At 43.3% G+C, this 27,587-nt stretch overlaps 1 protein-coding gene across 17 annotated transcripts in view; it reads right to left on the reverse strand.

Annotated features, from left to right (window-relative positions):
• Positions 1 to 11,479: 11,479 nt before the first annotated feature.
• Positions 11,480 to 27,587, reverse strand: part of PPFIA1 (PTPRF interacting protein alpha 1) — a 163,873-nt gene continuing 147,765 nt past the window's right edge. For 5 of the 17 annotated variants that reach the window (XM_040328124.1, XM_040328130.1, XM_040328125.1 and 2 more), the window contains 5 exons: positions 26,115 to 26,290; positions 25,959 to 26,027; positions 21,808 to 21,973; positions 16,340 to 16,410; positions 11,481 to 12,629 (listed from right to left, as the gene is read on the reverse strand). In XM_040328124.1, coding sequence (XP_040184058.1) covers positions 16,352 to 16,410; positions 21,808 to 21,973; positions 25,959 to 26,027; positions 26,115 to 26,290 — 470 coding nt within the window. In that variant the 3' untranslated portion in view covers positions 11,481 to 12,629; positions 16,340 to 16,351. Of the gene's footprint in view, positions 12,630 to 16,306; positions 16,411 to 21,807; positions 21,974 to 25,958; positions 26,028 to 26,114; positions 26,291 to 27,587 lie in introns of all 17 variants that reach the window. The other 12 variants (XM_040328134.1, XM_040328133.1, XM_040328128.1 and 9 more) reach the window with 7 other exon arrangements.

Below are 27,587 nucleotides of genomic sequence, written 5' to 3' on the forward strand. Positions count from 1 at the left end.
CACGTGACTATCCCAGCCGCCGATCCCAGGTGGAAAGCTTTCGGGTCACATGACCAGTGCGGCGGCGGCGGGGTGGGCGGGGCGCGCCCTGTATTCTGTATATTATCACCTCCGCAGTGTACGCCGCGCGCTCACTCACCCACACAGAAAGCGCTACAGGTGTCACCGCGCTGTCATTACGTAAGCAAGCGCTGCACTACTGAGGGGGCGCCAATTAATGTAAACTAGGGGCCAACGGCGCGCGAGTGATGTAAAGCTAAGCTGGCCATACATTATTCAATTTTCTTTAGATTTATTTCCCAACTGCGTAGTACGAGGCCCTGCCTGATTGCATACAAATGGGAAGTGTTTAGGATTGACCTCATATTCTATGGTTTTGTTACATCCTAAAGGAAAATTGTATAATGTGTGGGCAGCCTGACTTGGGGGCACAAGTGCTGTAGAATAGGTGCAAAATAGGGTGCAGGTGGTGCGAGTCGGGCGCTAAAGAGACGCAGTTAGGCCCCTTTCACATTGGGCGGTGGAGCAGCGGTGACGGTATAGCCGCGCTATTTGTAGCGCTGCTTTACCGTCGTATTTACCGCGATATTCGGGCGCTAGCGGTGAGGTTTTAACCCCCGAGAGCGGCCGAAAAAGGGTTAATACTGTGGTTTCCCATTGATTTCAATGGGAAGGCGCGGTATAGGAGCGGTAAACACCCCGCTCCTATATCGCTCCAAAGATGCGGCTAGCACAGTGTTTCTCAATTCCAGTCCTCAGGCCCCCCCAACAGGTCAGGTTTTCAGGATTTCCCTCAGATGAAAAGGCTGTGGTGATTACCAAGGCAGTGAAACTGATCAAATCACCTGTGCAAAATAATGGAAATCCTGAAAACCTGACCTGTTGGGGGGGCCTGAGGACTGGAATTGAGAAACACTGGGCTAGCAGGACTTTTGGAGCGGTCCTGCTACCGCACCGCTTCGGTGTGAAAGCCTTTGGGCTTTCACATTGAAGCCTGCAGGGCATGATTTTTTCATGCGGTATAGCAGCGCTATTTTTAGCGCTGTACCGCATGAAAAACGCCTCAATCTGAAAGGGGTCTTAGTGCAATTTAGGTGCTAACCTGGCAACACAGCTATAACTTAGGTGGTAATTGGGCGCAATTGTTATCATCTGGGCGCAGTGAATGACAAGGCATTATTGGGGGTGGGGGGGGATGATTACATTAAAGAGGAAGTAAACTCTGATGGGTTTTACTTCCTCAATTTCCCTGCAAAGGTAAAGCATAATGGGCTACTTTGCATCACATAGTCGTCCATTATGCAGGGCCGGTGCTACCACTAGGCAGCCACCTAGGGCACACTGCTGCCTAGGGGCGCCCGGCCACTGGTGTTCCTACTCTCTTCTCTCTACAGCAAGCAACTAAGTCTCAGCATCAGCAGGCAGCCGCCGCTCCATTCGCACATAGTGTCAGAGGCACATCAGTGGCGGCAGAGGACTGTGTCTGTGTCCCAACTCCTGAATGAATTGAAGCAAGCAAACATTCACTGATGGGCACCGTTAGGCTGCATTGAAGGGCGCTGCTGAGGCTGCATTTGATGGGCCCTGGTGGGCTGCATTTTATGGGCGCTTCATTAAAAAGGTTGGGTATACATGGGCAGGGCAAAGGTGGTAGAATCAAGGGAGGAGCCAGCAGGTGGGAAAATTAGGTTTCGCCTAGGGTGTCAAAAATCCTTGCACCAGCCCTGCCATTATGTGTCACTTACCTGAAACCGAAGCCTGCGATGTCACCTCTGTCCCCACTAGCGTCCATCTTCAGCCATCTTTCTTCCGGGGGCCGCAAACTCCGGCTTTGTGATTGGCCTGATGTTGTGTGACGTCACTCCATCCGCACATGTGCGCGGAGCCGCCAGTCATGGCATGACATCCTTTAGAAATGGCACGGTCGCCGTTTCTAAAGTGCGCCTGCGCCGTTGTCTACAGGGCATGCGCCATAGACATCAGCGCATGTCTCTATTGTAAATATCTCCTAAACCGTGGAGGTAATTACACAATACACAAAAATTACACAGTGGTGGACGCTGTTCAACACCATGACCGTGGGACCTGCGGACCCGATCGCCGCTGGAGTCCCGCGATCGGTCCCCGGAGCTGAAGAACGGGGAGAGCTGTATGTAAACACAGCTTCCCTGTTCTTCACTGTGGCGGCGTCATCGATCGTGTGATCCCCTTTTATAGGGACACACACACTCGATGACGTCAGACCTACAGCCACACCCCCCTACAGTTGTAAACACACTTTAGGTTACACATAACCCCTTCAGCGCCCCCTGTGGTTAACTCCCAAACGGCAACTGTAATTTTCGCAGTAAACAATGCATTTTTTGCTGTGAAAATGACAATGGTCCCAAAAATGTGTCAAAGTTGTCTGAAGTGTCCGCCATAATGTCGCAGTCATGAAAAAAAATCGCTGATCGCCGCCATAAGTAGTAAAAGAAAAAAATAATAAAAATGCAATAAAACTATCCCCTATTTTGTAAACGCTATACATTTTGCGCAAACCAACCGATAAACGCTTATTGCGATTTTTTACCAAAAATAGGTAGAAGAATACGTATCGGCCTAAACGGAGGAAAAAAATGTTTTTTTATATATTTTTGGGGGATATTTATTATAGCAAAAAGTAAAAAATATAGCATTTTTTTCAAAATTGTCGCTCTATTTTTGTTTATAGCGCAAAAAATAAAAACCGCAGAGGTGATCAAATACCACCAAAAGAAAGCTCTATTTGTGGGGAAATAAAAGACGCCAATATTGTTTGGGAGCCACATCGCACGACCGCGCAATTGTCTGTTAAAGCAACGCAGTGCCGAATCGCAAAACCTGGCCGAGTCCTTTAGCAGCATTTTGGTCCAGGGCTTAAGTGGTTAATGAATACAAAGCCTACTTGGATTGGCAGAGGCTGTAACATCATCAGCCCACGCCTCTACTGTATGTAGCCTGCTCGGATTGGCAGAGGTTGTTACTCCAATCTGAGCTGTATTAATTTGAATACATCGCTCACTGGGATTGGCTAAGCGTTATATACTGTATCTAGCCTAAGCTACATACAGTATTACCGCACATCCAGCAGGCATCCGAGCAACTGACCCGGCATATAAGACGACCCCTGCTTTTTGTCCATTTTTTTTAAGTGTAAAAGGTAGTCTTATACGCCTGCAAATACAGTATTTTTGCAAAAATATCTGAAAGTTGCTCTGCTCAGGTGTGAATGCAGACTTCAAGCTTGTTCACACTTACACAATTGCCTCGGAGGGGCAATATGTTCCCACTCTTCTTCAACTGTTTGAACCCCGATAAGTCTGCACCACCACGGGCGTTACACATGGTTGCGGCGCAGCCCCATTTATTTGAATGGCTTCCGATCAATGAAGGTACTGGTGTACAAGTAATTAAAAATAAATATATATATATATATATATATATATATATATATATATATATCTCTGACATGGGGTTCTGCTTCTTCAAAACTACAAAAAAAAAAAGTTTAAGGTACCAGGAGGAACGTAACATAGGGAGGCAATGGGGGGTTATTTACAAAAGGCAAATCCACTTTGCACTACAAGTGCAAAGGGCACTTGAAATTGAAGTCGCTGTAAATCTGAGGGGAAGCTCTGCTGATTTTATCATCCAATCATGTGCAAGCTAAAATACTGTATTTTATTTTCCTTCCTCGGATCTACAGGGACTGCACTTCCAAATGCACTTGTAGTGCAAAGTGAGGTCTATATATATATATATATATATATATATATATATATATATTTGGACACAGGGAACATTTTTATACTTTTGGCTCTATATGTCACCAGAATAAAATTAAAACAAAACAATTCCAATGAATTTAAAGTGCAGACTCTCAGCTTTAATTCAAGACACAAATATCAAGTACACATTTTAGGAACTGCAACTATTTTTATACACAGCGCCCCCCATTTTCAGGGGTTCAAATGTAATTGGACAAATATAATCATAAATAAAATGTTCATTTGTAATATCTGTACTGTGAAGCGCCGTCCAATCAACTTTGCTGCATTTGGCTGAATCCGGGCTGACTTCTGTAGTTTAGAGATTTACTATCTCTAAACTGCAGAATTCATCCAGCTGCTTCAGTCTTATCAATGAACACCAATGACCCAGTGCCACTGGAAGCCATGAATGCCCATGCCATCACACTGCCTCCACCATGTTTTACAGATGACATTGTGTGCATTGGATTATGAGCTGTTCCAAGCCTTCTCCATACTTTTTTTCCCCCTGTCATTCTGGTATAGTTTAATCTTAGTTTTATCCTTCCAAAGAATGCTTTTGCAGAACTGGTCTGGCTTTTCTATTCTTCAGGCTTATGAATGGTTTGCACTTTGGGGTGAACCCTCTCTGTATTTGCTCTTGTGAGGTCTTCTCTTGATTGTAGGCTTTGACAATGATATGCCCACCCCCTGGAGTGTATATTTTTCTTTATCATAGAGAGGATCCTGCAATCATCCACCACTGTTGTCTTCCGTGGACATCCAGGCCTTTTTTTTTATGTTGCTGAGCTCACCAGTACTTTCTTCTTTCCTCAGAATGAACCAAACTGTTGATTTGGCCACTCTTAACATTGCTGCCATCTCTCTGATGAACTTTATTTTGTTTTTGAAGCCTTAAAATGGCATGTTTCATTTGCATGGACAGCTCCTTTGAATGCATGATGCAAGTTTTACAGCAATAGATTCCAAATGCAAATACCACACTTGAAATTAACTCCAAATCTTTTACCTGCTTAATTGATGAAGAAAACAAAAGGAGTAGCCCAAACCTGGCCATGAAACAGCTTCTGATTCAATGGTCTAATTACTTTTGGTCCCTTAAAAGAGGGAATGGCCATTCTTTAAGAGCTGTAATTTTCTAAACCCTTCCTCTGATTTAGATATACATACCCTCAAATCAATCCTGAGAGAGTGTGCACTTTCAGCCGATATCCATTATATAACTATAGCTTGAATGTTTTGGTAAATACCTGAAAAAAACAAAAATTGTGCCTGTGTCCAAATATATATGGACTCCAACTATCATACACACATTTTTTTTTATATATATACACACACACACACACACACACACACACTACAAAGGCAGGAATAGGTTAAAGAAAACCTCTACTGAGTAACAGTTTGAGGTCATACTGCTTAAACGGCTTCATTATTTTCTGAATCACAGACTTTGAACCAGTTTATAGAGCGCAGTAATTCTAACTTCCCCGTGTGCTTGTTTTTGGTCATCAGCTCCGATTATATAAACCAGACAGCCAAGAAACTAGAAATAAAGGTGGTTACCTCCATGTTCCTCTCAGAACAGATTAATCTTAACGCTCATTCTTTTCCAACCATTGCCATGTAAATGGACATCTTTTGCCATATTGTTCATGACCTCTTGAACTACATTCCAGTCAGTTATAATGATCTTTTATTTTACAATTTTCTTTTCACCACTGAGCTCCCAGCCATCTCTGGTCAATCATCCGGCCTTCACCTCCCTTCTCAGATTTTTCTGGTTAGCTTTGTTTTATTCCAAGTCGAATTGGCATAACTTTCTTAATCTGCTTGAATAGCAACTCAAGGCAACATTAACATTCATTAAATTAACTGCCAATTCAGCAGCGTTTACAATAAATTCTACTTGGAATCCCAGAATTTACGTTTTATGATGTGTACCATAATTCCTTGCAGGCAGATTGACCAGAGCCTTTACAATGGCTCCTGCATTTAGCTAAAACAAGGTTCTTACAGAACCTCTAGGTAAATCTGCAACCTCATTCCCTCCAAAAGAAAAACCCCCGTAGATCTCTGCATGCAACTCTTGCAAAATTCAGTTGTGGTCGATCAGGGACATGAATGAGAACTAGAGATAATTTTGTTCTGTTTTTGCTACCCAGTTATATTGACTTGTACAGAGGAATAAAAAACACAGACTCATACTGACCTCAACTAATCTCAAAAGCTTGTGTACACTAGCTCTGACTCTGTCCTGAATGAACAAAGACAATGTCACTACAACTAGGAATCCTGACTTGTAGAATCACAGGTTTGGGATTAAATCATTTCAGAGTAAGTAGTCACCAGTGACCAAAAGGCAGTGGGGGGGATGGAGGGATGTAATAGGACATTCTAGGAATATGAAATGTAGTGAATGAATGACTTGTATAGCGCTACACATGCGAACTGAATCGCCTCTAGGCGCTTTTTGCAGCCAGGGTCTTCCTGGCTGGTGCGGTCATTTACCTCATAGGATCTCAACACGCTTGGGACACATAGTCGTACACACATATATACTAGGGCCATTTGGACAGGATCCAATTAACCTACCAGCATGTCTCTGGCGTCTTCTCTGTATGTACCACAATGGTAATATTTATTGATTTGACAAGAATGTACCTTTGTATGCGACTTAAATTCTAAATAGACAAGCTAAATCAAAGACAAATTTAACTTTTAACCTGTAAATAAAGGAATGCTAGAGTTGTACTTTGTGTGCAAAAAGGTTTAGTTTAATAATTTGTCAAGGAGATTTAATAATGATTTTGTACTATGTAGTCAAGCTGAGATCAGGAAATTGGCCTGGAGCCTACAGTTGTAAAAACCAAGTCAGCAATGAGAATGGTCACCTGCGTATTCATGATACCGCACAGAGCTTCTCTCAGTTTAGCTACAGGTACTGGCAACCTCCAGGTTCCGTCAGCTCACCAGGCCTGAAAAAGTAGCAGTCACAACACTGTAGATCCCACTGCTAATATACAAAAAGTATTTATTCTTCCAAAGGCTAAGGAGACACTACACCCTATGATGCTGCATGATTAATGTGCAGTTAAAATAAAAAAACTGAAAAATCGGCACAAGGGACATAACTTACAATGAGTAGGATGTGTCCCTTGCGCTAATGCCTCTACTTTTAAAGTTCACACTGGTGTGGTGTTACATTTTCATCCTTTGTCATCTGGAAAAAAAATTAGGCAATTGAAAAAAAAAAAAAAACACACACTAAGCCTAGGTTCACAGTAAGCTGCCGGAATGAAGCCATGCGAGTTCTGCGGAACTCGCATGATTTCACCCCCACGTCTGTCCTCTTGGTTTCTGCAGAGATGGAAATCGCACCCCAAAATTGCATAAAGTAGTACAGAAACGACTTTTTGAAATCGTTGTGGCGCCGCAAATGTAGCGTTACCGATTGGGAAGGTGCCATTGTCGGCAATTGCTGCCGATTTGACATGTCAAAATGCACTAATGTGAACCAGGGCTAAATGTGCAATGCGTTTTTCAAATGGGGCACTAAAGATGCAGCATGAAGGTCTTTAAAAAAAATACAGCACACTGTATAATAGGGCAGCGCACAGATGTGAATAGTTAGATAGGAATTTTCATGCACGTTTGCCTACTAGGAAGGTGTATTTAAGTGTGGGAAAAACCCACCAGTGTAAACAGGGCATTATGTAAAATCATCCTCCATCCAGGCACATCTCAGTTATCGTCCAGTGCAGTGAGGGGTAATAGTGCCAAGAGGCTGGTATCAAGAAAGCCCGATGATGCCCGCCCAGCTGTTCCATTCAAAGAAACTGTACATGGTCAGAAGAGGATATCAAAAGAGGCATCAACATAAAAGCAACCTCCTACTATGTTATGTCCCTTGTGCTGATTTTTCAGTTTATTTTGGCTGAAATTAGACTTTAGGTCCCAGTAGGGGGTGAAATGGGTCACATAAAGTGAAACTGAAGGCATTTTTCATATAATATAAGAAGGCAGGTTATTTATCGCAGAAAAGACATGCAATGTCACTTCTGCAATAAAATACACCTGCCTGCCTGATCAAAGCTGTGTAAACTCGGTTGTGCGTGACAAGCTCAGCTTATATTGTTGTGCTGAGATGACAGACTCCTGCACATGCACAGGTTTTATGTAATACCGCATTAGCTAATGAAGATGGCTGAAGACCGGTGATCTGCCGTGCTGGTTCCAGGTGTCCTGGAACCGAACTGATGCGGGAAAGTTCCTTCAAGCACTGCGCAGGTGCAAACTTGCTGACGGAAATCCCCGAACGGCGGCCGGCATCCAGGGCGACGTGGATTTTGAGGTAAGTGGCCAGTCGGCCTCACGTCCTCGCTGCGCTCGGATGGGTCGCTTCGCTCGCTCGGCCTCCTGGCTCTTTTTTTTAACATCCTCCAATCCACGGGGATGTTAAAGAATGAGCCTGGATGCCGGGCGAGGTTCGGGAATTTCCGTTGGGAAGTTTGCGCCTGCGCAGTCAGTGAAAGAACTTCCCCCCACAGTGGAACATTGAGGACAAGTCACCGTCACTCTGAGTAGATGCCAGCACTTGGGGAGGGACACAACAGATTTTGGCGAGTATAGCGACTTTAGTTTTGCTTTAATCTACAAGAGAACAGAAGTGTTCAGCCTGTAATGACAAGACTAAATATATTTATGCGTCTACTCACCATACCATTAAATATTAATTGTGTTTCAGAAACACAGGACAGTACTCTTTCACACTTGACTGATCTGATTTTTATAAAGGACCAACAGCGTTCACCCATTTGTTCAAATCTTTATCTTATGCCGTGTACACACGATCGGTCAAACCGATGAGAACGGTCTGATGGACGTTTTCATCGGAACAAACCGATCGTGTGTGGGCCCCATCGGTTATTTATCCATAGGTTAAAAAAAAGCAATCTTGTTTTAAATTTAACCGATGGATACCTAACCGATAGAAAAAAAAAACGATTGTTTGTAGGCACGTCCATTGGTTAAAAATCCACACATGCTCAGAATCAAGTCGACGCATGCTTGGAAGCATTGAACTTCGTTTTTTCCAGCACGTCGTGTTTTATGTCACCGTGTTCTGACACGATCGTTTTTTTAACCGATGATGTGTAGGCGTGACGGACCATCAGTCAGCTTCATAGGTTAACCGATGAAAACAGTCCATCAGACCGTTTTCATCGGATGGACCGATCGTGTGTACAGGGCATCAGAGTTTTTAGAAGAAATTAATGTGACCCAATTAACCCACAACGCTGCAAAAAAAAAAAAATCAAGATCCGGAGCAACGCAATAAGCGGATTCTGCAGTTTAACTTTTGCGCACAAAGAAGCATTAGTTCTGCAATGTTTACTTTTTTATTGGCAGTGGAAAATGCTTCAGTATTTTATTGAAAGAAAGCAATAAATAATACTGTGATAAAAATAGTCCAAAAGGTACATAGACTGTACATATATTGTTACATAATCAGCAAGTACACAAACAGGATTAGAAAAAAAAATGTAACAAGGAATCCAAATTTATACATGAAAAGTAAAAGCAGAAACAATAACAGACATGGTTTACATAACGTCACCTGCAATAAATAATACATCTTGATTTGAAACAGAACTGATTCATAGTCAGTTTTTTTCTCTCTGAACAATACAATGAAGGAGGAAAAAATAAAAAAAATCAACAGGACCATAAAACGAACATGTCCTGATCATTTCCTTCAGGTACAAACACAAATTAAAATAAACACAAAACGCAAAAAGATAAGGCCTTTTGTATAAAAACAGCTGCATTATGGCAGCCTAAAAACCTCTCCTTAAAGAGCTGTGATTGGTCCCAGAACTGCAGTAAGGGCCTGCATCATATAGTACAATGTCCAAAAGGCCCAGCAATGTAGTTCAGAAAAATTTAGAAAAAAAGGATAAATCCTTTTATTCAATTAGAAAATGCTGTCTATGGCTTTTTTTGTTGTTCAATAATATCCAACAGAAAACCGTTAGCCAAAAAAAAAAAATATATGATTGTAGATCCCTAAATAAAGGACAATTGAACCTAAAACACAAAGATGCACTAGTCGGGGGGAAAAAAATATTGTCACATACTTTAGCAGGACTTAAAATATATTACACCATAATGTTCATTTAAAAAAAGGTAAAATTGGGGAGAGGAACCAGTTATTGGTTATATTAAAATGTCTAGTTCCTTTACACATATTTGGGAAATGTCATTGATCGCTCTTTTATGTAAGCAAAATTGTGCTTTAGGTTGATTAATCCTTTAACCTAACCAGGTTAACAAAAATATTAAGAAGCAACCCCATCCAGATTTCTTAGTTTTGGGTGACCGGAGACAAGGTCTGACCCTCATGTCCTGTCTTTACTGCCGAGATCCTGGTATCACCACCCACCTCAGTCTGGGTATATGGTGGAACCAGTAAAGTCATCAGTCTAGACTTCTCTATAGAGATATATACAAGAGAGATCTATAACAAAATTAAATATTTATGGCCCTGTAGTGGTGGTTTCCGCATAGGAACTATGGAACAAATACAAAATAAAATACTGACAGTTCATATCTTCTGAAAGTGGATCTAATCAAGACCAACTCTCTTTAGACGTACAGAGAGAAAAACTGTCTGAGACAGATTTTGTGAAAGGGTCTTGCGTGCATTCTAAAAATTGGTTCAGCATGCTCAAAAGCTCCAGACAGGTACATGAATTGGGTGCATTCTGCACCACTTTAGAACGAGACACTTTTGCAAAAATCTGACTGTGCAAGTCTTCATGAATTTTCAGGGACTGTTGTAAGCCAAAGCAAAGGTTTCTCCATAGGAATATAAGAACTATTTAGTCTGGCTGACAACAGTCCCCTTGTATTCATAAAGACTTGGGCCCCTTTCAGTTTTTTTGGCGGACCTGAACGGCCGCTCCATGCTTGTCTATGGAGCGTCGGATGTCAGAGGTAAAACGTCTGCTGACATCTGATCCAATAAAATCAGACGGATGGCGATACATCGTCATCGGTCCCGGCGGATCGGATGAGATCTGATGAAAACGGACATGCTGTGCGTTTTCGTCGGATCTCTCCATAGCAAGCAGCGGCGCTCGACAAGCCCCTCCCCGCTCAGTGAGCAGAGAAGGACCTGTCATCCGCCGGCTCAGCGGAGAGATCTCCCACTCAGCTGGTGGACCACCGCAAGCGGATCCGCCTTGTGTGAAAGGGATCTTACACAGACAAATTTTGTAAAACTGTCTCATGTGTTCTAAAAGTGGTGCAGAATGCGCCAAAATTCATGAACTCAACTAGAACTTGTACTTTAATTTGGCGCATGCTGCGCCACTTTTAAAGCGGAGGTTCGGCCGTTTTTTTTTTTTAAAAGCCAGCAGCTACAAATACGGCAGCTGCTGACTTTTAAAAAATGGACACTTGCCTGTCCAGCACGCCCGCGATGTCAGCAGCCGAGGCTGAGCAATCGCTCGGTCCTCGGCTGCTTCCGCCGCCATCCTCTGTGAGGGAATCAGGCAGTGAAGCCTTGCGGCTTCACTGCCCGATTCCCTACTGCACATGCGCGAGGATCGCGGCGCGCCGTCAGTGGTCCCCGCTCTCTCCTGGGAACAGTGTTTCCCAGAAGACAGCGGGGGGGGGGGGTCACAGGCTGGAGTCCCCGAGGGGATCCAAACCCGGAAGTGGTGCAAATACCTGTCTCAGACCGGTATCTTCAGCCCTCTCCCCCCTGAAAGGTGCCAAATGTGACACCGGAAAAGGGGAGGGATCCAAAAAGCGGAGGTTCACTTTTAGTGTGAATCTCCGCTTTAAGAACGCATGCTGCGCCACTTTCACTAAACCGGTCTGAATCAGTTATTCTCTTTGTACGCATAAATAGAGTTGGTCTTAATTAGCTTCACTTTTGTAAGTTATAAACTGTCAGTATGTCATTTCAAATTTGGCGCATTCATTGCTCCTGTAAAAGCGGTGCATTTTAGAACTACCGGAAATTTGGTGCACAGGTCAGGACCAAAAGTGTTGCAAATGCTTCGTAAATCTGGCGCAATAAGTTAACAAGAGGAATAAACGCCAGAAAAGTGGCACAGCAGCTTTAATGAATTCTCACCAGTAAATTGGGTGGAAAGACGATCTCAGCCTGTCGCAGTAAGGGCAGAACACTGCTATACTCTCCACCCAAAACAAAGAAGTAGATGAAGTTGCATTACTGTGATTTTGACTTGGTAAATGTATTCTAAGGATTGTTTAAGGATGGGAAGACCTGCAACATTAAACCAGGTAATACAACTGACAAAATACACATTTTGATGTTCTAAGACTGTACAAATACAATTAAAAATACAAATCTTTCTCAGTCAGGTTTGTTATGAAATATACCCATAAATTACAATGCTAGAATCATTTACAAAGCCCCCTGGTGACCGGCAGGGACTCAACTGGAGTTACAGTACATTCAAAAGGGAAGAGCGGGTAAAAAAAACAAAAAAAAAACACAAAGATAAGGATGAACAAGGATACAATGGACTGAACGTACATGGAAAATTAGCTACATAAAACTTATCTTTTTTCTTCTTCTTCTTCTATTTCTCACAGAGGTGAACAGAAATAACAAACGGTAAAATTCTAAAATATCTGTTCTATCTATAATTTTTACTTGATAATTAAAAACTCTGTATTAAAATATCTCAAAGTGTCTGAACAGCGCGATTCGTACAGGGGAGCCGGCCAGGTCTGGAAATGTAGAATCAAGATGAATTCACGTGTTGCATATTCATCTGTAGAAGTAATGTGGATAAACTGCAAGAAGGAAGAAAACAAATGAGTACATTCAGATGGAATAATTTAAAGGATATTTCCATGATTGAAATTGGATGTCCATCTAAAACAGTTTTAGGTTTAGATGGCATGGGGAAGGAGAAGAACCCCTGTGGGTTTTTTGCTGCTTTTTGGGGCTTTATTTTTATCCTCACTGCTGACATTTTACAAGACAGGAAGTGAGGGGAATTCTCAAATGGCAAAAACTTTGGAAAGGCAAATCTGGATAGCTTCTATGTAGACACCAGCTCAAGCAACAATAGAATGAGAAATCTTCACTGAAGTTGATGGAGAGAGCATCCAAGGAAAAAAATAAATAAAAGAACTAGGAAAGACTGGTTAGACTTTTCCAGAGAGCTGGAGAAAAGGTGCCAACTCTCCTAAGACAAGTAAAACACTGAAGCATGATGGGAGGATAAGGGGGCATCTTGGGCTGGCCTCCTCTTTTGTTTGCAGGTGTCCAATCCTGTGTCCCTTAATAGACAAGAAAATGCTTTTCCTTAGTGAAGTAGGGGGAAGGCTGTACATTTTTTGTAATAAGTAATCAACAGCAGTAAACTCATGTTTAAAGGGGAGGTTCACCCTAAAAATGACTTTCTAATATTACATTGGCCTCCCACATTAAAATACAATTATGCCTATTATGTTTTTTTGTATGCTGTATATACCTTAGGAAGAGCTAATTCACCCGTGGCTTCCGGGTTGCGAGTCCCGCGGGAGTGGGCGTTCCTAACATGCTGGTGATTGACGTGATGACAAAAAACGAGCTCCCCCCGTCGCGTAAGCTGCGTCACGATTGGCGAAAGGAGCCGAACGGCGAGTCGGCGCTATACTGCGCCTGTGCACCGCCGTTCGGCTCCTTTCGGCAATCGTGACGCAGCTTACGCGACGGGGGGGGGGAGCTCGTTTTTGGTCATCACGTCAATCACCAGCATGTTAGGAACGCCCACTCCCGCGGGACTCGCAACCCGGAAGCCACGGGTGAATTAGCTGTTCCTAAGGTATGTACAGCATACAAAAAAACATAATAGGCATAATTGTATTGTAATGTGGGGGGCCAATGTAATAATAGGTAGGGAGACCGCCGCTCCAGGTGAGCACAGGCAGGTAATCAATGTCCACTCAGGAATCACACGGGTGCTGGCAATGCATAGAATTAAGCAGGTGGGAGAATGGATGGACAGCCGCACTCCAAAAAGTCTTGTTGAAAAAAGACGTGCTCTTTATTGTAAAAAGAAAAAAATGCACAGCACACAACAGCATACAGTGGGATAGATAGCTGACGCGTTTCGCATTAACAACTAATGCTTAGTCAATACTGTCATGACTAAGCATTAGTTGTTAATGCGAAACGCGTCAGCTGTCTATCCCACTGTATGCTGTTGTGTGCTGTGCATTTTTTCCTTTTTACAATAAAGAGCACGTCTTTTTTCAACAAGACTTTTTGGAGTGCGGCTGTCCATCCATTCTCCCACCTGCTTAATTTTGGGCCAATGTAATACTAGAAAGTCGTTTTTAGGGTGAACCTCCCCTTTAACGTAAGAGGCGAGGGTGCAGCCGCATGTCTTTTTCTGTTTATTTTCTTGCATGTTTTTGACTCAATAAAATGACTGGGGAAAGGCTACAAGTCCTGTCAGATGTTTATTTCTGTGTCCCTGTTGTGGTTTTTCCCTCCCTTCCTGTCTGGTGAAACAGTGTGTAGCAGAACAGGTAATGGTAAGGTAAATCTTTAGAATGGAGCCTCGGATAGCAGTAAAAACCCAAACAGGAGTTCTAATCTTTACCCTCTATATTCAAAACATGGAAAAGTTTTTATTATGCACTTCAAGAACTATCATTTTTCTTTCCTAAATGAAATAGTTAAAGCGGAGTTCCGCCGAAAAAAAAAAAAAATATTAAAAGTCAGCAGCTACAAACACAGCAGCTGCTGACCTTTCATATATTGGCACCTACCTGTCCTGGGCGCCCGCGATGTCAGCATCGGAAGCAGATTTCTCCCTCAGGCTCTCGGGTGCCACCGCCTCTATCTTCGGTAAGGGAATCAGGAAGTGAAGCCTTGCCAACTGTCCCCTGCTGTCTTCTGGGACATGCGTGTCTCCCATAAGACAGCGGGGGGGGGGGGGGGGGAGTAGGCGCCAGACGTGGCGTAGGTCACCACAGTGATCTATGCCCCCGGAAGTGAATACCTGTATGACAGAGGTATCGGCTCCCTCCTCCCCCCTGACAGATGCCAAATGTAACACTGGAGGAGGGAGGGGGGTTCCAAAAAGCAGAAGTTCCATTTTTGGGTGGAACTCTGCTTTAAGAGGAAACCAGAGGCTGCCCGATTCTCACACGGTTGAGTTGCAAACATTTATCTTAAGCACCTCCTACAGGTGAATAGGAGATTGCAGCCCCTACAATGATTCCACCATGTTACTAAGAAAAGCCCTGCTGCTTGAGCCAAAACCCACTTGCCCCCCCACCAAGTTTAAAGAGAAGTAATCAGTGACCAAAAAGGGGGCTTTCACTTGTTAGACCGTCACCTCGAAGTCAGGGTAATTGAGCAGCTTGTATTTAAAACCATGCTCAGTGAAGAGTATACTAGAGGCTTTCAAGAAAACAAATATATTACTAGGCAACCTGGCGATAACCAATTGAAGGATCACTTTCCGATATATAGGGACTTTAGAGACACCATACAATATATGGTGCCTCAAAAGTCCCTCTATATTGGAAGGTGTATATTGGAAAGAATTGGCAAACTCTGCATTGGAGATCGCCAGGGGGGTTGAATAGAGATCACTATTTTTTAACGATCAATTGTGCAGCTCTACTGGCCAGTCAAGGGAGGAGACAATGTAACCATAGTACTGTGATTTTTGTAAGGCCCCATACAGCTTAAAATGGGGCCAGTCTGAAGTGATCTAGCAGGACTTTTTTTCTGACTAAAGTTCCACTTTAAAGAAAAAGGATATGGTGGTGCATTTATAGAACACAAGGGTGCAGGGGGGTGTAGAGATTTACTAAAACTGGAGCAGACCAATCAGCTTCTAGCTTTCATTTTCAAAGCTTAAAGGGGTTGTAAAGGTAAAAAAAATGTTTTCTCTAAATAGCTTCCTTTACCTTAGTGCAGTCCTCCTTCACTCATCCTTTGATTTTGCTTTTAAATGTCCTTATTTCTTCTGAGAAATCCTCACTTCCTGTTCTTCTGTCCAACTCCACACAGTAATGCGAGGCTTTCTCCCTGGTGTGGAGAAAGCCTCTTGAGGGGGGAGGGGGTGAGCAGGCAAGTCAGGACACTCTCTACTTTGCAGATAGAGAAAGCAGCTGTGAGTAAGTGGGCGCCCCGACACTCCTGCTCGCCCCCTCAAGATGCTTTCTCCACACCAGGGAGAAAGCCTTGCATTACTGTGTGGAGTTACAGACAGAAGAACAGGAAGTGAGGATTTCTCAGAAGAAATAAGGACATTTAAAAGCAAAATGGAAGGATGAGGTAAGTGAAGGAGGACTGCACTAAGGTAAAGGAAGCTATTTAGGGGGAAAAAAAAATTCTTTACAACCCCTTTAACAAGGAGACGCTGGAAGCCAAGTGGATGTCATGCACAACTTCTCCAGTTTTAGTACATCTCCCCTCCCAATTTTTCTAGCTCCTTATATATGGATACCACAAACTATACCTGGAATTATACGGAGTGCAGGCCAGAACTCACCAACAGATAACGTTAGCAGGAGTATGTCCTAATAGTAGCTGAATCCAGTCTTTGTATTCCAGACACATTGCCTATTAATAATCACAAAAAACATGCAGAACACAACATGCAGTTAGTGTTAGGTTATGCTGCACACAAATACACACGCTTCAATGCATCGGACCTTGTGAGGACCAGTCTCACCAATTCGGACACAGCGTTCCAAGAGTACATTCTGAACATTTTAATAAAATGAAGGTCAACCTGGTACTTCACTATTAATAACGCAACAGGCAAATAATTCTTTATTATTATTATAATGTGCAGCTCATTTTTCTTAATAATAAGTCTTTGGGAACATCTAACAACTGAGCTAAAGCTGTATGCTGAATACATACTGATAGACCCTCAACTAAACAACTGTTTATTCAGGAATTCTATGAACAACAATGGCCTCAGTTTCATGAGCAGCTGAGCAACATCAGACTGCGGATTTGCTGCCCAATGACCTGGCAGGTAACACCGAAAGCTGCAAAGAGGACAGTAGTGAAAATGTGTTACCCAGCTGCCTATGCAGTGTGGCAGAGGTGTATAAATCACAAGAATTGCTGTACTGAATTGGAATTATTTTTGTATACAGGCAAAACCATTCCCATACATGTATTTTGGCTGCATATGTACCGGTTTGCTTTATAAAAAAGGAAAGCTTTTGTTTAATGAAGAACTTTGGAAAAATGTATATAGTCCTAAGTTAGTCAACAATTTAAGGATAATCAATGTAAAAAAAGACCAAAGAAAGGTTTCATAACCCTGTGGATACACTGGATCTGGCCATAAGAGAATGACATCCATTTATAGCAGTGGTCACCAAACTGCGGCACAGGGGTCAGATGCAGCCCTGTGCTTGCCTTTATCTGGCCCTTGGGGCACTATTCCTCCCACCGACACCAATGCTGGGGCACTATTCCTCCCACTGACAATGCTGGGGCACTATTCCTCCCACTGACAATGCTGGGGCACTATTCCTCCCACTGACAATGCTGGGGCACTATTCCTCCCACTGACAATGCTGGGGCACTATTCCTCCCCACTGACAATGCTGGGGCACTATTCCTCCCACTGACAATGCTGGGGCACTATTCCTCCCCACTGACAATGCTGGGGCACTATTCCTCCCCACTGACAATGCTGGGGCACTATCCCTCCCACTGACAATGCTGGGGCACTATTCCTCCCCACTGACAATGCTGGGGCACTATTCCTCCCCACTGACAATGCTGGGGCACTATTCCTCCCCACTGACAATGCTGGGGCACTATTCCTCCCCACTGACAATGCTGGGGCACTATTCCTCCCACTGACAATGCTGGGGCACTATTCCTCCCACTGACAATGCTGGGGCACTATTCCTCCCACTGACAATGCTGGGGCACTATTCCTCCCACTGACAATGCTGGGGCACTATTCCTCCCACTGACAATGCTGGGGCACTATTCCTCCCACTGACAATGCTGGGGCACTATTCCTCCCACTGACCATGCTGGGGCACTATTCCTGCCACTGACAATGATGGTGGGGCACTATTCCTCCCACCGACACCATTGCTGGGGCACTATTCCTCCCACTGACAATGCTGGTGCACTATTCCTCCCACTGACAATGCTGGGGCACTATTTCTGCCACTGACACCATTGCTGGGGCACTATTCCTCCCACTGACACCATTGCTGGGGCACTATTCCTCCCACTGACAATGATGGGGCACTATTCCTGCCACCGACACCAAAGACTGGGCATTGTTTAGTCAACTGACTCTAGGGCATTTTATAATCCAACTAGACGTAGTCTGGGCCCCCTTAAAACAACAGTAAACTGGCCCTTTGTTAAAAAAAAAAGTTTGGAGACCACAGCTCTATAGCGTGGTGCTAAAAAGAGACCAAGTACGGGATGGCTCAGTACATATTCCAAATTTAAAGGCTACTGGGAGTTGCACAGGACAAAACACTGTCACAGCTATTCTATTCTACTCATGGAATATTTCTGAGTAACCGCGATTGCTAGACATCCCTGAGCATACATGTAGGCATGCTGTTTTCTGCTCTGTGGGTACCCATAGGTGTCCTTGTCCTACACTCCTCTTGTACTCCAACTAGTATTCTGAGTCCTGCATGCCAGTAAGACCAGCGCCCCACTGCTGTACTATGCTCCTGTCAGTCATGCGAGTCCTGTCTGAATAGTTTAGGCATTTTATGTTGTATGGGTGAAGGATAACATTGCTTGATTGCTGGATTGATAAATGGGTTAAAAAGGTGTGCAGCCTTTATAAAGAATCAAGTGTGCATGTTGGAAGGTTGTTTTCAATCAGTTATTCAGACTATTTCCCAAACTTCAGTTAGAGAGGCTTAATGTAGACTGCCTTAGGAGCCGGGGGCGTGGCTCTAGGTGTCTTGCCTTGCAGATTAATACAAAAAAAAAATCAGCAGGTATATAACCGTTTTAAAAAGGCATAATGAGCCAGTATGCACCGCATATTATCTCATTATGAAATACAGTACTTACGAGGCGTCGGCAGGTGATCGCGGTCCACGTCGAGGGAATTGACTTTTTCCCCTCAGCGTGTTTTCCGGGTATCGCGGCTCCGGTGTGAGTGGCTGGAGCTGCGATGTCATCACTCCCGCGCTACCGGACCTTCAACCGGGCATTCGGGGCGCATGCACCGCTGACATCAGTGACTGCATGCAAAGGGAATATCTCCTAAACCGTACAGGTTTAGGATATATACTTTTTACCTACAGGTAAAGCCTTATTATTGGCTTACCTGTAGGTAAAAGTAAAAAAAGAAAAACTGCTTTAAACACTATGGAGCACTATGGAGCTAGGAGATATTCAGGAACATATTGGGAGGTGAAAGGATTAGTTTAACTACTTGGTATTTCTATATTTTAGATTACTGCATGTGAAACCCTCTTGCAGCCAAAGTTGGTTGCTTTGCCTCTGTTCCACCAGCTTACAAGTAAGCACCCCTCTATCCCTGCTGATCGGGGTGGTCAGAGGCCATAGCTAGGTTAGAAGAAATGCATTGGTTGTTAAGGATGAAGTACAGGTAGAACGATCAGACACATGATGAGCATCTAATTAACACGTCTCTGGAGGACATATGAAAACTTAGACAAAAGCTGGCCATACACCAGTAGATGTTCATATAAAAGTTTGTCTGAAAATTCTTAGTACATTCAATGAAAAAATATATTGTTTGCTTTTAACATTTGGTTTTGGAACGAACAAACAAAAAAACACACATTGTTAGAAATTCCTCTGAGAAAACTTTCCATGCTACTCCCTTGAATGCTGTTAAACACTAGTTTGCCCCCACTTAAGTTTAGAAAAAAAGGATATTCTTAAAATTAAAAAATTATTAAATTTTACTTGTGTATGGCCAGCCTAAATTATAATTCCTGCCGAACCTTAACCAGCCTTAAGAATCTCCATCGCCTTCTAACACCTATGCCAACTAAACCAAGGTTATAAAAAATAAAAATAAAAAAGGAGATAAATTACCTATTTTCAGCCTGCTCTGGTCTAATTATGTGAGCCCCTGTGTCACTGAAGGGAGGCTACAGAGGAGAGGATATAGAACGCAACGGCTGAGAAATGCAGGAGTGGTGATGTCACCCAGGGGCTCCCATGTCACAGACATTCTTGGAACTGCCTCCCCTGCAGCCACCGCTGACAGTCGTGTCCTGTCGAGAAGTGCCCCCCATCGAGAAATGCCTGCGTAGAACTGCGCATTCGCAGTACGGAGCCGCAGAACAGCTCAGTTTACGATCAGCTGTCATCTTACATTGCCGAGGCACGTTCATGTAGGCGAGGGGCGGATATTTACATGAAGGGGGCAGATTTTTCAATGATGGCCAGTGCTAGGGGCGGAATTTTTATCGATGGTCAAACAAATCTGCAAAATAAATCTTTATCTGCTATTCTTCCTGGACGCTTGCGGGGCGTGTTTTGTCAATTGAAGGGCAGCTTTTTCTAGTTTTAGCCACTGATTAAAATTCTATCCACAGCACTGCCCATCATTGAAAATTCCTCCCCCTTCATGTAAATATCCGCCCCTCACCTACATGAACATGCCTTGGCAACACGAGACATCAGCTGATGGTAAACTCAGCGGCTTTGTGCGGCGCATGCGCAGTTCCACCCGGGCACTATTCGATAGCCAGGCACTTCGACAGAACACCAGATCACATGACCAAACCCGAGTAGCCTAAAAATGGGTAAGTACACACCATTTTCCCTCTCTTTTTACACAAGTAAGTCAGCATAGGTAGCATGGGGGGGCATCTTTGAGACTAGTTAGTGTATAAGCCCATACACACGGTCTGACTTTTTGACAACAAACTTCAATATGAGCAGGTTTTCCAAAAAATCTGACCGTGTGTGCGCTCTGTCGGACAAACTTTTTCGGTTTTCATCGGACAAAAGTTTGCTCTGCAAAAGGACAAACTTTTCAGCAACAAAAGTCCTACAGTGCGAAGTCCTATTGTGTGTACAGAAGTCCATCGGACTTTAGTCCAAAGTACAAGCACGCATGCCCAGAACCAATGTTAAAAACAACCAACAATAGCAGAAGTTGAGCAAAGGGTGGTGGTGAGCTGAAAAACCACGTGATTTTGGGAAAGTTTGTTGAAAAAGTCCTGCCGTATGTATGCGTTTCAAGTTCACGGCCAACGCCCTTCAAATAAAAATCCATGGAAAAGTTTGTTTGAAGTCCGACCGTGTGTATGAGGCTTTAGGCAGGAATTCTACTTTAAAGCTCGGTTTTTGGCTACAAACTTAAAGCGGGAGTTCACCCGAATTTTTTTTAAAACTTACCGTTTTACAGATAGATGTTCTCCGCCGCTTCCGGGTATGGTCTTTGGGACTGGGCGTTCCTATTTGATTGACAGCCTTCCGACGGTCGCATACAGCGCGTCACGAGTTGCCGAACATCAGTGCGGCTCTATACGGCGCCTGCGCACCGACGTTCGGCTACTTTTGGAAACTGGTGACACGCTGTATGCGACGGTCGGAAGGCTGTCAATCTAATAGGAACCCCCAGTCCCCTAGCCTATACCCGGAAGCGGCGGAGAACATCTATCTGTAAAACGGTAAGTACTGCATTGATTTTAAACAAAACACCTGATTCTGCTTCCCATAATTAGGCCCAATCTAGTGTTAAAAATAGATTTTTTGGGTGAACCTCCACTTTAACAGCTACAATTTCATATTTACATGCCTGAAGAAATACATTTATATTTTATACTTTCTGATCATAATGCACAGAAAAAAAAAAAAAATAGGAATAGGTTACAGCACTTTTAGGAAACACGCTATAGTAGTGTAAAAATAAAGTTACGTAGAAAAATGTCAGCAAAGTGGTAGCAACACATGCACTGGAAGGGCACACAATTCTATCATGCATCGTGGCACACAGGAAGTGGTCAGCCTTACCATCCATCTGGATTTTCTTTGGCTGCATAGAAGGAGAAGACATTGAAGAGTTGACTCTGAAGTTGGCAGGTAGTGTCTCCGCAGAGCCGGCACTCATTCCTCGCACATCCTTTGGTCGGAATTTCTTTCGCCACGATGGGGCCCGTCGAAAGCTTTTATCATCATCCTAAAACAAAGACCGTATTGTCAGTGTGGAGCGGAGCCTTGTCTGTGGCACGAGCTTCAGCCAACAATGTGTGCGACTCTTCTCTCCTGAGTGCATCACTGTTATCTTGCTAAACAGGGGTACGTTTGAATTAAAGGAAGTCACAGCACCTAGCCCTAAGGGGAAAAATAAAATAAAAGTGCTCGAGTTGGACTTTAAATAATAATTTTGGCCATTTTTAGTCAACTTTTTCAAATATTACTTCATATTTTAAAAAGTTGACAAAAAAATTACAAAAATATTAAACTATATAAGGCCCAACTCCATCCACGGGAGTTTAATGAGCTAAACACTGTTTCTTCTAAAGCAACCTGCCTTAACCGCTTGCCGACCGCCCACCGTCGTTTTACGTCGGCAAGTCGGCTCCCCTGCGCGAGAGCACGCAATACAACGTCGGCTCTCACGCAGGCGCGCCCCCTGCTTGCCCCCGACTCCCGTGCCCGGCGGGCACAATCGGCGCCAGGCACACGCGATCGCTCGTTACAGAGCGGGGACCGAGAGCTGTGTGTGCGTCTCCTGTCAGGGGGAGAAATGCTGATCTTCTGTTCATACAATGTATGAACAGAAGATCAGTCATTTCCCCTAGTGAGGCCACCCCCCCTACAGTTAGAACACACCCAGGGAACATACTTAACCCCTTCCCCGCCCCCTAGTGTTAACCCCTTCACTGCCAGTGGCATTTTTATAGTAATCAATGCATTTTCATAGCACTGATCGCTATAAAAATGTGTCAAAAGTGTCCGAAGTGTCCACCATAATGTCGCAGTACCGAAGAAAAACGCTGAACGCCGCCATTACTAGTAAAAAATAAAAATGCCATAAAAATACCCCCTATTTTGTAAACGAACTTTTGCGCAAACCAATCATTAAAAGCTTATTGCGTTTTTGTTTACGAAAAATATGTAGAAGAATACGTATCGGCCTTTTTGGGGGATATTTATTATAGCAAAAAGTAAAAAATATTCATTTTCTTTTAAAATTGTCGCTCTATTTTTGTTTATAGCGCAAAAACTAAAAACCGTAGAGGTGATCAAATACCACCAAAAGAAAGCTCTATTTGTGGGGAAAAAGGGCCGCCAATTTTGTTTGGGAGCCACATCGCACGACCGCACAATTGTCAGTTAAAGCGACGCAGTGCCGAATCGCAAAAAGGGCTCTGGTCTTTGGGCAGCAATATGGTCCGGGGCTTAAGTGGATAATGTACACTTTGTTCTTCACCCAAAACATTTTGTTGTTTACATGCAGGTGAAAATACTACTTCTGCTGTTCTATCCTGCTCTCTGGCCAGTAAGCAAGACAGGAGACGCTGTAATCATAGTACTGTGGTCTATGTAGGGCCCTATACACCATAAATGACTCCTGTGTATTATGTCATTTAACCGATTCAATACTGGACACTTTCACCCCCTTCCTGCACAGGCCGATTTTCAGATTTCAGCGATGTCACCAATTGAATGCCAAGGACTCGGTCATGATGCAACATTGCACCCAAATTAAATATTTGACAGAGATTGCGCTTTCTTTTGGTGGTATTTCTTAGCTTCCGTTATAAAATTTAGCAAATCTCTTTGGCAAAAATAATCCAATTCAGAGGAAATTATTTACTTTGTGTGAAAGTCGTAGTCTAAAATCTATGGTTTATATATTTGAAGATTGATCAATCCTTATGACACTAAAATGCCAGGACACAAATATCCCCCCAAATGACCCCTTTTTGGAAAGTAGGCACCACAAGGTATATATTTATATTTTTTTTACATACTGTGACCATAGTGACACTGTACTACTCTGTAGATGTGTTTATATTTTTACCATGATTGCTTATATAGTGCTCGGCACTGTAATAAACAATCATTTATATGATTGGCAACCATTCTTGTGCCATTGTGTACAATTGTGATAGCTGTGATTGGCTACAGCTTTCACATGGTACAGGTGCAATTGGCCCTGTATCAGATAATCACTGTGACCAATCAGAGATCACAATAGTACACAATGCAGGACTAGAAATGAAAGCCATTGTGTACAACTGACATGCGACTCCTGTAATTGGTCAGAGCGATCACATGGTACCAGGGCCAGCACAACCACCTGTGTTTCACCATTGTCTTGTGGACACAGTGGGTCACAGATCATGCCGACATGTGGCCCCCTAGGGAGCACGCGAGTGGGAGGTTTTCATAGGACGTTCACCCCGGACAATGGTACTCGCGGCTCAGCCGATTATATTAGGCCGGGCGGGAAGTGGTTAAAGAGAGAGAATTAGTGAGGCATGCACACAACAGGATAGAAAACATTCCGATAGGTGATGGGCGTGTCAAACTGCTGCAGAGAGACCACTGCTTCCACACAGGTGGCAGTGGTATGTCTCTGCAGTCTGCCAGGGGAAGGGAGTTAGGACTGGTGTTGTAGAGTAATTATACTAATACAATTATATAATACTATACCACAGCCAGAAGATAGTTACATACATTTAAAGCGGTATTAAACTGAAAACCCAAAATTTTATATATTGCAGCTTACCAATCATTAGGTGTGCTGGCTGCATTAGTTTTCTTTTTTTTGGGGGATTTTTCTCCTGTTTTCACCTGGTGATCTGACCAGTAACATAACTCCTGTATTAGAGTTCCCCCACTCTGGATGAAAGAGCAACAGACACCTTTGTACAGCAGCATTGTCAGTCAGTGGGGAGGGGAGGGTTAGATGCACTAGCAGACATCCTTTTAGGATAAAGGTTTTTAGATAAATAAAAGCTGATCATTGGGAAGCACTCGTCGGTGCTAAATGATATGTGCTCCATCTGTTAGACAGCTTGTTCTGTTGAAAAACAAAAAACTTACTGGCGGGATTACCAGGCAAAGATGAAAGAAAGCAAGCCTAAAAAAATGTAAATATTGCAGCCATCGCCCCTAAAAATTAGTAAGTTTTAATAAAATGTTTGATTTTGGGTTAATACCGCTTTAAGCTCCTGCCCAATGTTCAGTAGTGCATGTACATACATCTGGCAAAAGCCTGCTGTTGGCCGACGTTACTGGTCCAGGCTTTGGAAAGATCGTGATGCACCCAGATGTCTGGACCGGCAGCTGGCTCAGCCTCTCAGTGAGTCACTGGGAGACTGTCAGCCACGCCCACCCCCTGCACAGCTCAGAGGCAGAGAACCAGAGACTGTCAGTCACTGCAGACTGAATACCAAGAACAGAGCGATCAGCGTGTTTTTGATCACTCGGTTCTCAGTGTAGAGCCAGCAGGGGACAGCTGCAGTTAGGATCAGTGCGGCAGCCATCTAGGCAAGTACGATTATTTTTTGTATTCCTGAACTTTACCTACCTGTTTGATAACCATAATCTCCATGCTGTATTTTAGGATTGTCTAATATGATAAAAGCTGCAGATACAAGTCTAAAGTCAAATTTATAAAAAAAAAACTAGAATATTTAAAGCGGAGTTCCAACCACAATTAGCATTTTTTAAATGTATGTCCTTCCATCCTGCGTTTTTATAATATAAATCCGGTCACTTACTATTTTACAATCCGCCGCCGATCTGCATAGATATTCAAAAAAGATACCGTAGTTTATAAAACTATATCTACACCGTTGTCATTTTGCTTGTGGGCATTGTGAAGCCTACAGGCACTTACTTCCTGGAAGTCTTGGGTGGGGAAGTGATAATTGGACAGGGCACTGCATCCTGGGAAATTATGACACACATTTCCCAGGAGCATTAGAGGGAGATGATGTCAGAATCCTAGGTGGTTTCAAAGGCAGATTTCGTGGGACCGCATAGCAACAGCAACAGGCATTTCCAGATAAATAGTAGTCGTAAGCTACAGTTTAAAGCAAAATAGTTTTTTTGATGGAACCTCCACTTTAACAAGACTGGTTCATTAAGCAGAAATTCACTTTAATATATTCAACATAAGCATAGCATAAAAACCAAAGTCTTACATCGTCAAATCTTCTATCAGTTCCTCTTATAAGAAGATTATTGAATTCCCGCTCCAGTGCTGTGCGTGCCTGAAAGAGACAGGAGGTAAAGAATTATCTGGTGAAACTGCTGCATCGGTCCCTCTGTGAAGAGTGCTTACACCTCACCCCAGTTACCTGTGTGTTCTGAGTGGGGATTTGTAGCAGCAAAGCCAATGTGGTATGATCAAATGTCTCATCTAAGGCAATCAGAGCACCATGAACACCGCTTTCTAGAAGATTATTTGCATATTCTTTAAGTCCAATGGACAATATCCAATTGATGACCCGGTCATTGCTCCAGACGATGACATCTGAAAAAAAAAAAAAAAAAAAACGATACTAAAATTAACTGAACAAAACACCACCACCAAAAAATTCATAACAGAATAAGTTGCATTATTTGTTCCAATATCTTATTTTATGTTGTACTAATGGGTGTCTGATATAAATCACACACTGACATTTAAAAGACACAAAGCTGAACTCCAGCCATACCCCTCAGTCTTAACACCATCCCTCAGTCACTGAAGGACCTACCGGTAAAGTGAAGCTTAAAGGGTCACTAAAGGGAAAAAAAAAATGTTGCCTAAAATTAAATGTCTGCAAGGTAGACAGACAGAATAGTATAATGATTCTGTTAAAAAACGAGTAAATGCCTATTAAATTCCTTCATCTATATCACCTCCGGCATTCTAGTTTCTGTTCTCTCATTCACTTCCTGGTTTGCGGTGCTCGTTAATGTAATAACTACATTTCCCAGTATGAATTGCGGCACGCCCAGTAATTCACACCTCCTTGAAGTCTCTAACACGTAGAGAGCGTCCTGCCGCACAGATGTAGTTTCCAGGAGGGGGTGAGCACGTTACTGACCACCGCAGTAAAGCCTCCCTTTACGGTGGTCAGTAAAATCAGACAAGCAGGAAGTGAACAGAACAGAGAAGAAATAGAGCAACTTCTGAGCAAAAACGAACAATGAGGAAGTGAAAAGAGGAATGTCTGCAGGTAAAGGATGCTTATTATGAAATGTTTTTTTTTCCTTTACAACTCCTTTAAGGCACGGTTTACATGGGCATACTGAAGCATACGCGTCTGTTGGGTTTGTGACCGGGGACATGTCATTCTGACCTAGGTGAGAATTGCAGAGGGGGACACAGGCCTTTTAAAAAAAAATTAAAGGAACACTTTTTAATCAGAGTATAGCATTAAGTCAATGAAACTCCTTGGATATTGGTCAGTTAAGTAGCAGAGGGGGTTGTTGGTTTCATTAACACCAAAGCAGCTGAAACTAACAAGTGCACTAGATGGGCAACAATGAGACGACCTCCAGGATGGTTTTACAGGTTAAGGCCACTACCATTGTTTGCCCTACTCATCATTTCTGATGGTTTTTCACAAATGTTGCATTTGGCTAGGGTTAGTGTCACTACTGGTAGCACGAGGCGATACTTGGACCCTATAGAAGTTGTACAGGCAGTCCAACTCCTCCAGGATGGCACATCAATACATGTCATTGCCAGAAGGTTTGCTGTGTCTCCCAGCAGGAGATTCTAGGAGACAGGCAGTTACTCTAGGAGAGCTGGACAGAGCTGTAAAAGGTCTTTAACCCAT

This window comes from Rana temporaria, chromosome 11 (genome assembly GCF_905171775.1).
Source record: "Rana temporaria chromosome 11, aRanTem1.1, whole genome shotgun sequence".
Classification (NCBI taxonomy): Eukaryota; Metazoa; Chordata; class Amphibia; order Anura; family Ranidae; genus Rana; species Rana temporaria.